The sequence below is a fragment of the Malurus melanocephalus genome, unplaced genomic scaffold, assembly GCF_030028575.1.
Source record: "Malurus melanocephalus ecotype Western Australia unplaced genomic scaffold, MMel_1.1 scaffold_219, whole genome shotgun sequence".
NCBI classification, from domain to species: domain Eukaryota; kingdom Metazoa; phylum Chordata; class Aves; order Passeriformes; family Maluridae; genus Malurus; species Malurus melanocephalus.
This window is the reverse complement of record NW_026623451.1, coordinates 1-14,148: the sequence shown is the minus strand read 5'-3', so window position 1 is coordinate 14,148 and position 14,148 is coordinate 1. Positions and strand designations below refer to the sequence as shown.

The 14,148-nt window shown below is 45.0% G+C and overlaps 1 protein-coding gene across 1 annotated transcript; it reads left to right on the top strand.

The window, feature by feature from the left end:
- The first annotated feature begins 245 nt into the window (after positions 1 to 245).
- LOC130578253 (RING finger protein 10-like) lies at positions 246 to 14,127 on the top strand. The gene is made up of 10 exons (XM_057374207.1): positions 246 to 775; positions 5,887 to 6,089; positions 8,536 to 8,735; positions 9,756 to 9,846; positions 10,889 to 11,073; positions 11,151 to 11,287; positions 12,713 to 12,873; positions 13,203 to 13,331; positions 13,486 to 13,744; positions 13,971 to 14,127. The coding sequence occupies exons 1-10, from the start codon at positions 616 to 618 to the stop codon at positions 14,123 to 14,125; spliced, it is 1,680 nt and encodes a 559-aa protein (XP_057230190.1). The 5' UTR covers positions 246 to 615; the 3' UTR covers positions 14,126 to 14,127.
- Positions 14,128 to 14,148: the final 21 nt, after the last annotated feature.

The following is a 14,148-nucleotide window of genomic DNA, read 5'->3' as shown; positions in this document are numbered from 1 at the left end:
TTTAAACTTTTACGGTTCTTTGCTACAAAACGGTGACAATGATTTTATACCACATGCTTTCCTATCGTACCGGGCGCTGCTGAAGGCGGGGCGATGCTCTCGGTGCGGGGCCGGGAGCGAGGGGCGGGCCCGGGCCCGGTGTGCGGGGCTCACAGCAGCTCCCGGCGCGCCCCGCGCGGCCCAGGACTACAAATCCCGTCATGCCCGGGGGCCCGCCCGGGACCGGCTGCATCCGGGTCCGGCCACTGCTGCGGGCGACTCGTCGCCATTACGGGGCAGCGGCGGCCGAGCCGGGGCCGGTGCGGCGCCGAGCAGCCGGTGGGTGCCGGGGAGGTGCCGACCCCTCGGGCGGCAGCAGCGCCGGGCCCCGCGGGGCTCCGTGAGCAGCTCTTCTCTTTCCCGCGCCCGGAGCCCCGCAGGCCCGGCCCGGCCTCCCGCGGCCTTCCCCGGTTCGAACTGAGCAGCAAGAAGATGTCGCCATGAAGGAGGCCGAGTCCGCGCTGCGCCGCCCCCGCCGGTCGCCCCCGCGGGCCATGAGCCTGGGCCCCCGCCGGCTCCGCCAGCGCCCGTCGTGCCCCCCCGCCCAGGGCCGCCGCTCGCCCGGGGCGCCCGTTGATGCTGCAGAGCTCGCCCGGCGCGACCCCCGCAGCCCCCGCCATGGACAAGAGCAGCCCCTGCGGCTCCGGTGCGCCCGGATCCTCGGCCGGCAGCAAAGGGCAGCAGCCGCGGTCCGCCTCGGCCGGGCCCGCCGCGGGGGAGTCTAAGCCCAAAGGCGGTAAGAGCTGGGAGGGGGTAACCGTGGAGCTGCGGGGACAGACGGACTTGTGCCGCCCTTGGTTTGTGGGGAAGCTGAACTTCGCCTTGTCGGGTTGTTTGTCTCTCAGCTGGGTTTAATAGGCGGCGTTTCAGGTCACTGCTTGTTTTTGGTTTCTYTTTCCTTCCTCTTCCGGCTCTGCTYGCTGTTGGGTGAGCTGGGATCCCTGCTCTCTTCTTCCTTTAAGGATTAATGCTTTATCTTCATTAGTATTGGAGTAATCAGCTTGAGAGCTAAAGCCCTGGTTCTATAGTAAGAACATACATTYACCAGTGCCTGTCAACAGAGGCCTTAACTTCTTGTTCCTGTGTTGTTAAACCTCTCCGAGGAGGTCTGGGATCTGTACACAGAATTCCCCCTGCCCCACTGTTTCAGTGACCTGCTTTGGGGGAGCTCAGAGTTAGTTGGGTGTTGTTTGCTCGTCTGGCATTCAACCCAAAGTGTCACACCTGGCATTGCAAACAGCTGGTTCTGCTGACAGAGCAGTTCGTCAGGAGCCAGTGTGGTTCCTGTCATCATTTCAAGGTGTGACCTAAGCCCCCTTAGTTCTGTAAACCTGTTTAGGAACAGTGTTCCTGGCAACCTTTTTTATTTATTTATTTTTTTTCCCTAAAACCTAGAAATGGGGCAATAGTGATTAAWAGTTGTGCTCTTAGTCCTGCAAATATGTGAGAGAGAGTCAGCACATTGCCACACCACCATTGCTGTACTAATTTCCTTCCTCCTCAGTGGTATGTTTCAGCTRTATTACTTAAGGCCTATRAAAAAGCAGCAGTACACTCCAAAGSTTTAACAAAATGAGTRTCTTGGAGGTGTTTGTTGGCTCCTTTTTGGACTTSTAAATGTGGTCATGTCCTGGGTAACCAAGTATTACTTGCTCTTCACCTGTATTAATTGACCTCCACAGGATTGACAGAAGTGGGACATGGCAGGTGACTCACCCACAGCTCCCCAGGTTGTGCTGTAMCTGTGCAATTACAGTGAAATTTTAACTTCAAATTCAAACACATGGAAGTCTTTTTAGGRAGAACTTCTGTCCCCATCTTGCCAAGAGAYACCTCCTCACAGCAGCTTCTTTTGTAGYGRTGTGTGATGTTCTATGGAGGATTGTTCACAGAATACAAACATCCTTCAGGARGGAGTTAAGATGACCTGTACTGTGGCTGGTATTCCATCATGTAGAAGACATGGTATCTGTATTGAGGAAGGAGGTACAAGGCCTGTTATTCCAGCCCAGAATAAAAATGTTAAGAGAKTYTTGTGGAATGTGACCTTTTACAGGCTTGAAATAATGCCATTAGTAGCACAGGAGCAGTGGGGAGAGAAATCCTGATGACCATTCTCTTCTACTCCAATACTTTTAATTACATAAAGCCCCAAACTTTTTTTTTAATAAAGCAGGAAAATTTTGTCATGGCATAATTCTACTTCAATGATACTTGTTTCTGAAACACAGTGCAGGGCAAAAGRATGAGTTGCTTCCATTGCAGTGCACCTGGAAAAATCAGAATCTCTTTCCATAACAGTAGATGCATATTTAGGAATATCCTAACTGAAGGGTACTGAAAACTAAAATGAAAAGATTCCCTTGGTAAAATCAGGACAAGCAACTTCATAGGGTGTAGCTGGRTTAAATTGTGGCTATTTTTTTGTAGCTGTTGCATGTARGACACTGGTGGGATATAATAGCTAAGGGCAAATGGGCTTGTTGGGGTTCTCTGCAGTCCTCAAGAGCTGATGGACAGTGTTAGTAGTCACAAATGTTCRTGGGCCTTGTCAGATCCTGTGTGAGCCTGCTTGGCTGGGCTGTGTGAGAGCTGGGTCACCTCCTGCTCACTGGGAATGTTTGCCTTGGCAGCAGCAATGGCCTCWGTGTGTTTTCATGAAACCACCCTGTGGCTTTAGTGTGATCCAAACCCCTTATGCAATGCTGCTGGCTTCAGCACAGCTCAGCAGAAAAGAGGTGAAAAAAGATGGAAGGAAGCAGCAATTCTCCCCCCAGTAGCAAACCAGGCCCAAGTGGTCACCTAGAGCTGCTCCTAACCTTGGAACTTCATCTCCTCTCTGTTTGTTTGGAGATACAGGTCCTCTAGCAGCAGGAGAAACCACAAATTCCAGGGCTTGCTCTAAAATGCAAGAACAGTTTTATTGCTAGTGTTTTTAAATTATATGGACAGTATTTTTTATGAGTCTCTTGGAGTGTGAATGGGTAGATAAATCCACATAATCTGTGTGTGTATATAGGGTAGATCCCATGAAAACAACAAAGGACTAACTGATGCCCTGAGTGAAGAGTAAGTATCTCACCAGCACTGTTGCTGCTGCTAACTCCTAATTTGCCAAGAAAAGAGGGAAAAAAGAAACTACCAAATCCAAATTTACACCACTTAAAACTAGGATCTCACAAGAGAGGCTGGCAGTGAGAATCTTCCACTTTTCTCTGGTCTTAGTGCAGCCTGTCCTGCCCTGTTCTTTGCTGGAGTGCTGGGATGGATGATAGAAAGCAGAGAGCTCCCTGACATGTGGCATGCTGGAAAGCTTGGAAGGAACAACATTGCTTAGATTCAGAGAGGGGGAAAGCTGTTCCAGTTTACAAATGCATTCTGCAAACTCTCAGTTGTCTGCTGACTGATTTCTTTACTACTCTGATGGACCAGGCTTCTACTGAGGTCAGTAATTCCTGTAGTGGGGAGATGAAATCATCAATCTGTAAAATCAGGTTTGAAATGTTGTTAGACTGTTGCAGGGTCCTTTTAAAAAATGTRCAAGTGGAGAGTTCTTTCCTATAAAATGTGAGTCACTCAAGTGACTCCCAAAGACTCTAGGAGGGGCTTGAAAGGACCTGTAGTATGACAGGAATGTGTAAACCATCTGACTGACAAAGTGCATGGTGAGTAACTMCATTAAAACTTTAAGTGGTAAGAARTTCTTCTSTCAGCTGCAGGTACGAGCTGTTCCTCCTTCCCAGGCTTTGTAAATACCCACTTGGGACTCACTTCTTTTGAGTTGTTTCTTTTCCCCAGCTGAAGATGGCAGAGAAACTGCAAAGTGGTACAGACACAATAGGCATGCGCCCCTCTAGTGCATTTGCTGAAATGACAGATTTAAGAGGGTGGTTGGACTCTAAACTGACAAATGCTGCTCCTGAGTAACTTAATGAGTAGTCCAAACCTCTTCAAAATGACTTATTTTTTTACTACAGACTCCAAGGTGTTGGTTATTCCTTCTTCCTTGCAAACRCTCTCAAACCAGGTCTATCTAATCATTCAGCCAGGCCTGGTCACACCCTCAGTATTTGGCAGCTTCTGGTGTGTTTTTTTTCCTGATAACACTCAAGCCATGACTTTTTAGCCTGATGTGCATTAAAGCACTGCCAGCTATGCAAGCATGTGTTTGAGTTACACAGCTGTGGTTCTGACAGAGTTGGTTTAATTCTGAATTAAAGGATCAGCCTTTTGAATAGCAGAGTAAATTACCAGTTCTGATGATGAAGTTTGACTGCAAAATGGGCCTGTCACATCGTGTGAAAGTAATGATAGTGTCCTATTATAGCTGTACTTGCAGGCAAAGACTGAAGTCTGACAAGTGCAAGAAGCAGCAGACCAGCACAGAACCTGGTCCAGCCCTTTTATTACTTAATTTATTCTTAAGAAATTGGATCCTTTCTGATATACAATAATACTCATTTATTCCAGCCCTACCTTTTTTGGGGGGGTGCAGGTGGGTGAAAAAACTTAAAATAACAAAAAAAAAACCCAAACAAAAAGATGTAGTTTATGTGAATGATGCCATTCCAACTGTTTTGAATGCTTGGGTAGATGGGAAGTGGTGCTGGGAAAGGGGAAAGCTGGAGGCACTGGCAATGAAAATGCCCACATGAGAAATATGATCCTGAATCACTGTGGTGTGTTTGCCTGCCTTGTAAGATTTATGTTAAGGGGTGGGGAGGAGGACTACAAAGTGGGAAAAGGGAAAGGAACAGGCTTTTATAAAATGCAACTAGATATTGTGTGAAGCCTTGCTGTTTGTGGAATGTTTACTGTGTATCCAGAGTGACTTTGAGGCTGCCTGTGTGGATAGATGTCTTGGGGGCCTGTGGAGTTTTGTTTCCAAGCTTACAATCATACCTCTTCTACAAATAAAACTGTGGGCAGGTGGTGGAAGTGCCAGGTTAAGCAACAGGTCAGCAGTCTGTTGTGTCCTTGGGCAACTCTGATCTTGTGTTAAGACTATTAGAAATACCTTCATAGTATTAACTCTGTTCCAGCAGTTTGATGTGGCAGCTGTTGAGGCACAGAAAACCCCTCTCAAGAGCTGGACTGATTTTTCTGCTCTTGTGAACGTTATTCCTGCAATATTTTGCTTTGTGCTTCACCACTGTGTCCTGTGTTAGGGTCAGTGGTGTGCTAAGCATGGGTTTTGGCAAACAGTTGTTGTTGCATAGGTTGGTGGACTTAGATCTTAGGTATGTGCCCAGCAAGGCCACAAAGCATTTGGTTTGTGCTTCAAGATCAGTTAGCCTTTGTTGGCCTGATAACATAAAAGTGTATTTTTTAAACAGTTATATCTGCTGTGATCTTTTAGGCAATGAGTGCAGAAGTGAGTGGAAAAAGGCAATGGGAGCCTTCAAGAAAAATGCAGGCAGGAGTGTCTTTATACAAGGGAATGTGATAAATAGGATAAATTGTGTGTTTTAGGCAAATGAAATGAAAAAAAATAACGAGTTGTTGTCAGTTCTTGTAATGGGGCATGAAGATGTGGTATCTTGGTATTTATCACTTCATGTACCAGGCAACACTCTGATGTCTGGTGGTGGCAATTCCAAATCTGGATAAAGGGAAATTCAACTATTCTTATAGAAGGTAGAGCACAGCAAATATGTTCTTTCAAACTCTTGTACCAGATTTTTGGGCAATGATAGGAATGAAMTGGTTTGGGTTGCTGGGGGGATTTGATGTCCTGATAAACACTGCCCTTGAGACAGTGGCTGAGGTGAAGTTAGCTGAGGTGCAGTACATGGGGACACCTCTGAGGCTGCTGATCTGATTCTTGGTTTTTTTTTTTCTTTTCAGATGGAAAGAATGCGAGTGGATCCAAACAGCGTTATAATCGTAAAAGAGAAACTTCATATTCAAAAAATGAGAACTTTTCCAGTCAGTCCCGTCGCTCCAATTCACAGAAAAGCAAAGCTTTTAACAAGATGCCCCCTCAAAGRGGAGGCAGCAGYGGAAGTGGCAAATCTTTTAGCTCTTCTAATGGTGGAAGACGAGATGAGGTGAGAAGTGTAATGCCATGCCTCCAAGGCCTTCTTTCTTGGGATGAGAGGATCACCCTGACCTGCCTAGATAGATCTGCTGTGTACACGTTCAGCTCCTGGGCTGGGAAGGGAGAGAGTGATAAGAGGTGCTAACATCGTTGAGATGCCAGAGGGAATGTGAGTAGAGCAACTTGGCAACTACAGAAGAGGAGTGCTCTAAGAAAAAATGCCATCTGAGGAATGGGTGCCAAGACAGGCCATGTACACATCTCATGACACGGGTCCTTTGKGAAAATATATAGTGACMTCATTTCACTGCCCTSTTCCTGCTGGCCACACTATTTCTGGTACAGCCCAGGTGCTGCTGGCTGCCTGGGTCACCTGGGCACACCTGTTCATGTTCAGCCACTGTTGACCAACATCCCCAGGTCCTTTCCTGATGTGCAGCTTTCCAGCTGCTCTTCCCCAGGCCTGGAGCATTCCAAGGAGTTGTTGTGACCCAAATGCAGGACCTAGCACTTAGCCTTGTTGAACCTCACACAATTGTCCTTGGCCCGTCAATCCAGCTTGTCCAAACCCTTCTGCAGAACATTCCTGTCCTCCAGCAGATCAGCATTCCTGCTCAGCTTGGTACTGTCTGTGAACTTGCTTAGGGTGCCCTCAAATCCCTCATCCAGATCATTGATAAACACATTAAACAGGACTGGCCCCAATACTGAGCTCTGGGTAACCCCCCTAGTGACCAGCCCCAACTGGATGTAGCTCCATTCCTCACCACTCTCTGGGCTCAGCCATCCGGACAGGTTTTTACTTGGAGAATTGTGCATTTATCCAAGCCATGGGCAGCCAGTGTATCCAGGGGAAGGCTGTAAGAAGCTGTGCCAAAGGCTTTTCTGAGGTCCAGGTAGATAAACATGCACAGCTTTTTCCTCGTGCACTAAATGGGGAGGAGATCAGGTTAGTCAAGCAGAGCTTGCCTTTCGTGAACCAATGCTGGCTGTGCTGATCCCCTGGTTGTTCTGTACATGTTTGTGATGGCATGAAGAATGACCTCCAGAACCTTCCTCATCACTGAAGTCACACTGACAGGCCTGTAATTCCCCAGATCCTCCTTCCAGCCCTTCTTGTAGGTGTGTGTCACACTTGATGACTTCCAGTCAGCTGGAACCTCCCTGTTTGCCAAGACTGCTGGTTAATGCTGATCATTAATTGCTGGTTAATGATGATCACTGCTGCCAGCTCCCACAGTGCCCATGGGTGGAGTCCTACGGGTGTCTGAGTGGCACAGCAGGTCACTGACTCTTTCTCTGGATTATGGGGGCTTCATTTTGCTCCCTATCCCAATCTTCCATCTCAGGGGGCTGGGTATTCTGAGGATGACTGGCCTTACTATGAAAGGCTGAGGGAAAGAAGGCATTAAGTAGCTCATCCTTTACCTCACCCTTTGCCACTGTTTCCCTTTGCATGCATTAAAGCATGGGGATTTTCTTTAGCCCTCTTTTTGCAGCGGATGTATTTATGGAAGCATCTTTTTGTCTTTACAGGAGTGGCTAGATTAAGTTCTAGTCAGGCTTTGGCCCTTTACCTCTTTCCCTCTATAACCTCATCACATCCTTGTAGTCCTGCTGAGTTCCCTGTCCCTTCTTCCTCAGGTCATAAATTCATTTTTTCCTGACTTCCAGTTAAAACTCGCTGTTGAGCCAGGCTGGTCTTCCCCACTGGCTGATTTTTTGGCACAAGAGGACAGAATTCTCCTGTGCCTTTAAGATTTCTTGAAGAATGTCCAGCGTTGGACTCCTTAGCCCTTCCAGTCCCAAGGGACTCTGCCAATGAATCTTCTAAACAGGCCAAAGAAGATTGATTGGGTCCTACCACTTCAGGGCACAAATTTACAAGTGATAGTGGTATCGAGAAAGTAATTGTAACTGCCTTGCTGTTATCAAAGAAAAACCAGACTGAGGTTTTTATGCTGATGTGGGTCTAAATACTGTAGAGGGTTTTTGGCCTTTAACTGATACTGTGATTTTTCAGTTTTGATGGATGAGCAGCACTTCTCACCTAGATCACTGGCTCAAAATTCACCTGCTGCCTCTGTTGAATTCTTAGTCTTTGCAAAACAAGTACAATCTGTGCAAACAGTAATCAGGCTTGTAGTACTGTCTAAAAGAGTATTGTCAAGATTTAAACAACTTCTTCTTGACTATGTTTTGCCAGTGTTTACTTGTCTTTGTGGTTATTTTAACTCCTTTTGCTCATTGTGGGGTAAGACTACTGAGTTCTGACTTTCAGGTTCTTGTGCATTTCTAGTGCTGCACCACTTGATTTACAGAACAGGGATGGGAGAGGTGAGTGAGTGGATGCTGCATGTTCTGTGTGTAATCACTGCTGGGGCCTGGATGTCCACCTGTACTGATGCTTTTGCTGTAAACTCCAGCAGTTTCTAACAAATGCTGTTCTCTCTTAGGTAGCAGAGGCTCAACGGGCAGAGTTCAGCCCTGCCCAATTCTCTGGTCCCAAGAAGATTAATCTGAACCACTTACTGAACTTCACCTTTGAACCCCGTGGCCAAGCAGGACATTTTGATGGGAATGGACATGGCAACTGGGGGAAAAGGAACAAGTGGGGACACAAACCATTCAACAAGGAGCTCTTTCTGCAGGCCAAGTGAGTGGGAGATCCATGGGGCTCTTAGACTTCTGCAGAGACATGGAGCTGTAAGGGGTGACCAGCCAGGGAAGTGTATTTGGGCTTGACTAATTGTATTGTCTTTTCTGGGGTGAAATTAGTTTTCCATAGAGTTTTCAGTGGTAGTGACTAAATTTTAAAGGGATGTTGTCTTTACCTGTTTGCAAGGTATCTGGTGGAGTGGGTCCTTTAGATACAAACCAGTTAATCTTCTGCTCAAATTTTCAGGCTTTGGGACATGGCACTCCCATTTGGGAATATCTGTGTAGTTCCCTATAAAGCTGGGTGTTATTTCCAAAGTTATTATGTTGAGATGGAATGGATAGCAGTTGCTAGACAAAAGCTAATCTGAATTTATAAGTCCCAAAGGCAATTACTTAGACGGGTCTTAATTCTTAAATTGCTGATTATTYTGTGGGCCCCTAAATATKTAGTATAACCCAAATTATGACCAATATATGGTAACCTAGCAGCAAAATTCCTTTGTACTGGAAGTTTCCCCAGAATTTGAAGTGTGTTATGGACTTTCTGTCTCTGATGATGTTAAAACGTATTCTCAGCATTGGTGCTTCTGATTTCTCCCTAATGTTTTGTGTCTTATTGTAGTGAAGTCTATTTGCAGGAACATACTAGTAATTGTAGTTTTTTAAAGGACTGTAAAGTTTTTTAAAGGAGTATATTTTTTTCCCCATATGGATTCCCTGTTTTTTAACAGATCCCCATTGCAGCTGACTTACTTACATGTGTGTTTATGGAAAACCAGACTGCCTGGCTTATTCTGTACTTAGTGTGTGATGTTGTGTCTAACTGAAATTCGACATACCTGTGTCCTGGAAATCTGGTTGTGAATTGAACTCTTGATTTTTTTGTTGCTAGCAGTTACTGATTGCATCCAGTGGTTTTCTGCTGGACAAAGAAGAAACTCAGAGAATCCTATAGAATAGTTCTCAAACATTTTTAAGAAATGAGTGGATCATTTGTCTCTTTGCTTTTCCCCAGCTGCCAGTTTGTTGTCTCTGAAGAACAAGACTACACAGTCCACTTTGCTGATCCAGATACCTTGGTCAACTGGGACTTTGTGGAGCAAGTGGTCAGTTGTGATGTGCTAGATTTTTTTTTTTTTCCATCTTAAGAATCTCAACCTGTCTTTAATTACTTCTTTCCCTCTGTGATGTTACATAAAACTCAGCTGTTTTTGAGTTGAGGCCTTTTCTGTCACTCCCACAATACTGGGAAAGATCTGTCATGGAATATATTATGAAATACTTTCATGACAGGAAAAGAGAAGTGCTAAAATCTATTAGGAAAATTAGCAGCTTCTTGCTTTCGCAGATGGGAGCTCATCAAAAATAGTATCTGACATTCTGTAGACAGAGTCCTTGTGATGGAGATATTAACAGAAAACTTGGGCTTGAGTCCATGGAAGAGGACTAGAGTGTAGAATTTTGAAGACTTACTCTGTGCATAGGTGGCCTATCTTGCCTAGCAACAAAATGGAAAATCTCTTGAGAATTGTGGTCAGAAATTTTGGGTTGTCTCAAGCAGAAATTTATATCTGCCAAGACAGTCGGGTGCATGGTGTAGGTGGAGAGGAGGTAGGCTTACTGTTACCTGTCACTACGAGACAGCTGAAAAAATCTGGGTGCTGGCTTGGCAGTTAAATCTCTGCCACACAGAGATGGTACCAAAGTGTCTGACTAGACCTGGCATGTTCATGCAAGTGGGTAAGTTCAGTCTCACAGTTACACTGGGCTGCACAAGTCTGCTTGTGTGAGAGGCCACAGAGCTTGCTCGCTGTCTTCTCACTGAATTCGGATCGTGAAGATGCTGCTTTTAGAGATGATGAATACTTAAGGGGAGACATGAGAAAACTGACTTTTTAATGTCATTAGTAGAAATAAGACATAGGAAGTACGATGGGTGGCTTAGGTTATTCATGTGCTGTCTGTGGCTGTTAGTTCACAGTGTACTAATTTTTTGGTAAATAAACAGAGCATAAAGAACTGGAAGATAGTATGTTAGAATAGATCTTACAGTTATTATTATAATTATAATCTTATTGTTATTAATCAGTCCCAGGAACTGATTTCTGAGTCTAAAGCTTGTACTGTTCTTCACATGTGCCATTTCAGCGAATCTGTAGCCACGAAGTGCCCTCTTGCCCAATATGTCTGTACCCACCGACCGCAGCCAAGATCACCCGCTGTGGCCATATCTTCTGCTGGGCATGTATCCTTCACTACCTGTCCTTGAGTGAAAAGACCTGGAGTAAGTGTCCTATTTGTTATGGCTCTGTTCACAAGAAGGATCTCAAGAGGTGAGACCATATTAATTAAATGGTGCATCTTTTTGAAATGTTATTTTTACACTACTAACCTCCTCCATACCTTGCAGTGTTGTTGCTATGGAAACACGTCAGTATGCAATTGGTGATACCATTACGATGCAACTTATGAGAAGAGAGAAAGGTGTTCTTGTAGCACTGCCCAAATCCCAGTGGATGAATGTGGTTCAGCCTGTTTACATCAGAGGTGAGTGTATCTGAGTCCTGGCAGTTGGAATCCTGTTCCTTAAAATATACCAGACTGCAAAACATGGGGCATAGCTGCTGAAATGGTTAATGACACATATTAAAAAGAAAAGAAAACTTTCTACTCAGACTGTTTTTATGTAAGGCTTTAACTTGTGTGCTGTTTCCCTTCAAGTGACTGCACTGCAGATTTCTGCCATCTCAGTCTCTGATAGTTTGATGTGTACTTTGTATCTTACAGTCATTGGTGTGACTCTTACTGCTTTTATTGGCGCCTCCTTGTCCTTAACTTTTTTCCTTCTGACTCCTCATTATACAGCTTCACAAAAATAACTCTCTGTGTCTAAACTATTTCAAGGCTGTAATCTTCAACAAGGTTTTCATCATCTTCACTTATCAGCTGAAGTCAGTGAATGCTATGGGGAAATAATCAAAATTATTGCAAAGCTATTCCAAACATCTGTTGCCTGACATCTTCAGTTTTCTCCAGTCAAGAGTGTGACTAACTCATCATCATCTTATCTGTTAGTATCACAAAAATTTTGTGACTAAAGAAATAATTTTACTGAACATTGCTGCTTTGTGGGCTGTCTTGGCTCACTTCATTTTGCAGTCACATTTAGGGAAGGCTGCATGCATTGAAACTCTCTGGAAAAAGTCAAGTCTCCTAAAGTGTGATGGGTATCCAGTATGCAGGCTCTGGTCTTATATATTTCTCAGAATTTGAAATTAGAGGACTTTACAAACAAAAGAATAAATACAGGATTTGAGAACTCTAAAGCCAGGAAATTCACCATTAACTTGGTGTCTGTAGACAAGGTTGGACTCTTGGGGAGCAGTGAATACAGGGACTGTGTTAATATGGGATGCTGTGGTTGCTGTAAAGTAGCAAAGACAGTCACCTTTTGGTAACCTCGCAATTCTTTAGCTTACAATTTCTGTTATGCTTCTTGTAAAAACTTCATAATAATGTTTTTTATGGATTTTTAATACATATGGGCTTATGAACTAGTTTGAGCCAAGCCAGGGTGGCTTTGCAGAAATTTCCAACAGCAGTATTTTTGAGAAAAAGGAAGAAGCTACAGACTGCATTGTTTCAGGAAGTTTTGACGCCCCCAAGACTTCTCAAAGGTGATGGTTCTACAGTGTAGAAGTTTAGGCTTGATTTTTAGTGATGTGTAGCAACTGAGTGATGAAGTGGCAGATAAACTGCTGTGTGGGGGAGATATGTGTCAGAGCAGCTATGTGACACCAGCCTGTGATACAATGGTAATTTTTGGAGTCTGTATCAAACTCTTGCTGAGTGTTGTCTGCCCTGGGGGTTTAACTCACAGAAGTGAGCAGTAACAGAACTTCAGAAGCAGCAGCAATCCACACTGGTGTCTCTGCATGCAGATATTAATGATTTGGTGCTCCTTCTGTGCAGATGACCAACACAGTCAGTATTCAAAGCTGCTGCTGGCATCCAGGGAGCAGGTCTTGCAGCTGGTGATTCTGGAGGAGAAAGCGGCATTACTGAAGCAGTATGAGGAGGAAAAACACACCCCAGAAGCCTGTTTCATTGAGGCAGCTATCCAGGAGCTGAAGGTAACCTCTTGGGAGGCTTTTAGTACCTTTGTTTTTGAGAGTGTGCTGAGGGCTGAGCGTCCCTGTTCTGCTGCATAGATGGTGTGATTATTCTGGTCTCCAGCAAGTTGCTGGTGTTTGCTGCTGGAATAGCATCATAGCTCCTTGGAGGACACTGTAGCCTTTGGGCTACAGGTATATGGTGTGATTTTCAGGATAGCACAACAGAATGGTTTTTACTGGATGGTATTCCAATAAAGGAGTATCAGGACAAGGCTAAGAATAGCTATGGTGATGGTCTCCTGGCTTAAAGGGCAAATTGAAACTTGATCCCTTTGGGTGATCTGCAGGAGCGAGAAACAGCACTCTCTGCTGACCAGGATAAAAACAATGGCATTGCTGGAATCACTGCAGCTGTGGAAGAATTGGTCCTAGAAAGCTCCAAAGCTGTGGAGCCTGCTGTTTCCCACGAGAAAAAGGTGGGTGACAAATGTGCTCTGGCAGATCCTGCTAACACTTAATTCTGCCACTCCACACTCATGTATGTGGTGAACTCGTGCCAAAGATTTTTGAAGAGATGATAATCTTTGAAGGAGGTGGCATGGTACTAACTCTGTCCTCTCTGCTGTGTAGTGTGATGTGGAATATCTCTCTGCATTTGATGAGGAGCTGGTGGAGCCTTGCTCTGACCTGGCAAGTTCCTTTTCACCTCCTGTGGAAGTAGAAGAGGCAGTGCTGGATGAGGAGGAAGTACCTGAGGTGGACACTGTAGGAGAACCTGTTATAAACACTATAGAAGAACCAACTCCAGCTGAAACAATCTGCCAAGAATCTAAAGATACAATTAGCAGTGGACATCTTGGCAACTCTCCTTTTTACTATTTCTATCAAGGTCAGTTCAATGAAATCCTGAACTCATAAGGGCAGAGATGCCTCCTTTGGGACCCTCCTTGAGGAATGTGTTTTTCAGTTTCTTAGATGCAGCTAACCCCTGTGAAATAAAAGTCCTGCAGGAACTCAGAAAGAAGCTTTAATTTTATAAGTGGAGGGTGTATTGAGGTGGGGAGAAGGGTACTAAAAATGAACAAGCAAAGGAGTGATGATGTCTTGCCTTTCAGCGGAGGATGGGCAGTGCATGTACCTTCACCCTGTGAACGTTCGATGCCTTGTGCGTGAATATGGCAGCTTGGAGAAGAGTCCAGAGAAAATAACAGCTGCTGTAGTGGAGATAACTGGCTACTCCATGACAGAGGTAGCTATTTTATCTTATTAATTAAGCTCCATGTTTTAGCAGTT